Source organism: Propithecus coquereli, unplaced genomic scaffold (assembly GCF_000956105.1).
Source record: "Propithecus coquereli isolate 6110/MARCELLA unplaced genomic scaffold, Pcoq_1.0 Scaffold55, whole genome shotgun sequence".
Lineage (NCBI taxonomy): Eukaryota > Metazoa > Chordata > Mammalia > Primates > Indriidae > Propithecus > Propithecus coquereli.
Window position 1 is genome coordinate 2,496,819 of NW_012151396.1, and position 2,510 is coordinate 2,499,328.

General features: G+C 31.5%; 1 protein-coding gene across 1 annotated transcript in view; it reads right to left on the reverse strand.

The window, feature by feature from the left end:
- The window catches only part of RTTN (rotatin), a 243,188-nt gene that overhangs the window by 73,470 nt on the left and 167,208 nt on the right, over positions 1-2,510 (reverse strand). The window contains 1 exon segment of the mRNA XM_012657577.1: positions 637-826. Coding sequence (XP_012513031.1) covers positions 637-826 — 190 coding nt within the window.

The window sequence follows — 2,510 nt, forward strand, 5'->3', positions numbered from 1 at the left end:
TATTATGATATAATAATTATTTTTATGTGCTAACATCTTATACTTAGCAAGTCTAAGAGACTCTACATGTAGAAGTAAAAGGGTTTCAGTGAAGTATTTTGAAAAATGAATTAACATACCCAAAATAAACAGCTTTTTGACACGTTAGCAAAATGAATTAGAACATTTAGTGGGAAAAGATCTTATTCATAAGAGGGGGAGAATAACTATAGATTGCCTAGAAATGAAAGTTCCAAAAAAGTTTAAGATATAATAGAGGAAAAAGAACTATAAAGCTTTACTGAAGAGCATAAATAACTTATGAAACATTAACAAGATGTCAAAAAATGGTTTCCCTGAAGAATTTATAACACAGAAAAATGCTTAGGCAATGTTTAGTGAAAGAAGGGAATACAAAAACATACATAAGATATGAACACGATTATGTAAAACAAACAAAAGTCATACAGAGAAAGAAAATTGGAAGAGAAAATATATCCTAACATAACAAAGGTATTCTCTGAGTGGTGGGTCTGGAGATGAACATTTTTCCTGTGTAATTTTTATTGTTTTCCAAATATTTTTTAATAAGTACATATGTTTTTAACAGTTCTTAAAAAGTTACATTTTGTAAAAATTAAAATATATTGTACCTACCATTTAAATCACTGCCTTCTGAAGTTCCACTGAAAGCAGAAAAATTCAAACCAAACATATACAGTCCTAGGTAACAACGTTTTATCATCTGATTCAAATGTTCATAAAAACGGCAGTGATATAAAAGAGCCTGAAGGGCAGGTTTTCCTACGAGCGATAGGCCCGAGTCCTCATCATGAACACAGGGACCCTGCAGGAAAAAAGGCAGAGAAAAAAAGAGAAACACTCATTTATCACATAATTTCTTCAAAAAGATCCATTGTCCTCTCTCAAGGAAACAAATCAGTCCCAGAGGCTACCATCTTCCTCCCACTCTGCCTCTGTCCTTGCAGTTACAGCAGGCTGGCCTAGGGCAAATTATTTCATAACACTCTAGGTCTTTGCTGCCTAGACACCCACTGAAAGCCAAAAGCTGATCTATTCTGCTTTTTCAGGGGCCATTTCATTTAAAATGTTTCTATGAAATGATCAGCTTTAACCAAGTAATCATATACTTGAGCCATAAACACAATAAAAGCAGTATTTTTCAACTTACACACAATAGTAAAATAATAAATAAGTATTAACATATCTGAAATAATGTGGGGTCCAAGTAATTATGTTCAAAAGTATTTTTTGAACCTATCAATAAGCCAGAAAAAATGAAAAGGTTCATCAGTATCCACAGCAAAATCTGTCTGCCACATTACTTCCCACTGAATTAACTTTGACAAGGCAAAAAAAAAGTGTAAACACATCCACACACACATACACCTGCCACCGGGAGGCCAAAAACAATCTATCACACATTTTATCTCTTGGTATTTTTCTTCAAATAACCTTTTACATTGCCACCCACTACTTTTCCTGGAATGTCCAATGGCAAAAATTAAGTAAATAGAAGATTTGCTTAAAGTTTGCAAATAATCCTATCAGTAATTTATGAATATTTCTGTTTTCTGGAAAATGATAATCAATGAAGTTAAGATTTTAAAACAGACCATAAGAAAAAAGGAAAAATAAAAGATAAAAACTAGAAATCTAAGTGCCAACAAGAAGGGTATGGTCAAAACATATTCAAAGTTTCCCTTGAACCACTAAGATTTGTGTGTGTATCTCTTCTTTCACCCCTCCCCATCACTAAGAAAAGGTGGATATAAAAACTTTACTCTTTAGGAAGATAAAGGAATTCACAAGTTAAAGCTATAATTACACTAACAAGGTTATTTCCATTAACATTCCTTTTTAAGGATATTTATATATATCATAATTAAATCTCTTATTTCAATATTAAATGTCTTTTATGATTCTCAAGTTGCAATTGTTGTGTTCTAATAAATCTACCCAACACTGTGAGCTTATTCTTCATAAATAGAGCAATTTACATAATAAATAAGACTATTTAATGAACAGCCAGCACATGACAGTCATTGTTGTTATATTAAATTTAGAGTTCTAGAAGAAGCAGGTAAAACAGAAATACAAGAACAGGGTCATAACACCTCCCACTTATTAACCAAGGTATATATTATAGGCAATGTGGCCCTTTAATGCATTACTTAGTTATCTAGGGTGAAGTATTCACCCAAAATCACAGAACCAATCTCAACATTCATAACTTCAAAGAAAGTCTATCTTTTAACCAAGTTATAACATTCTTAAATGTACAAAATATGTCAAACACACAAGAGATCTGCAATAGCTACTTAACATCACAAATAAAGACCTCATTATAATAACTCAGGGAAGGAATTAACAACCAAGGTGAGAATTACAGTTTAGCTAGGTTTACTAGCTTAACTCCAACCACCTATAAAAATTCAATAAATCAAACAATCAAAATAATTAAAGCAGTACAAAAACAATTTAACTAAATATATTTCATAATCACACCT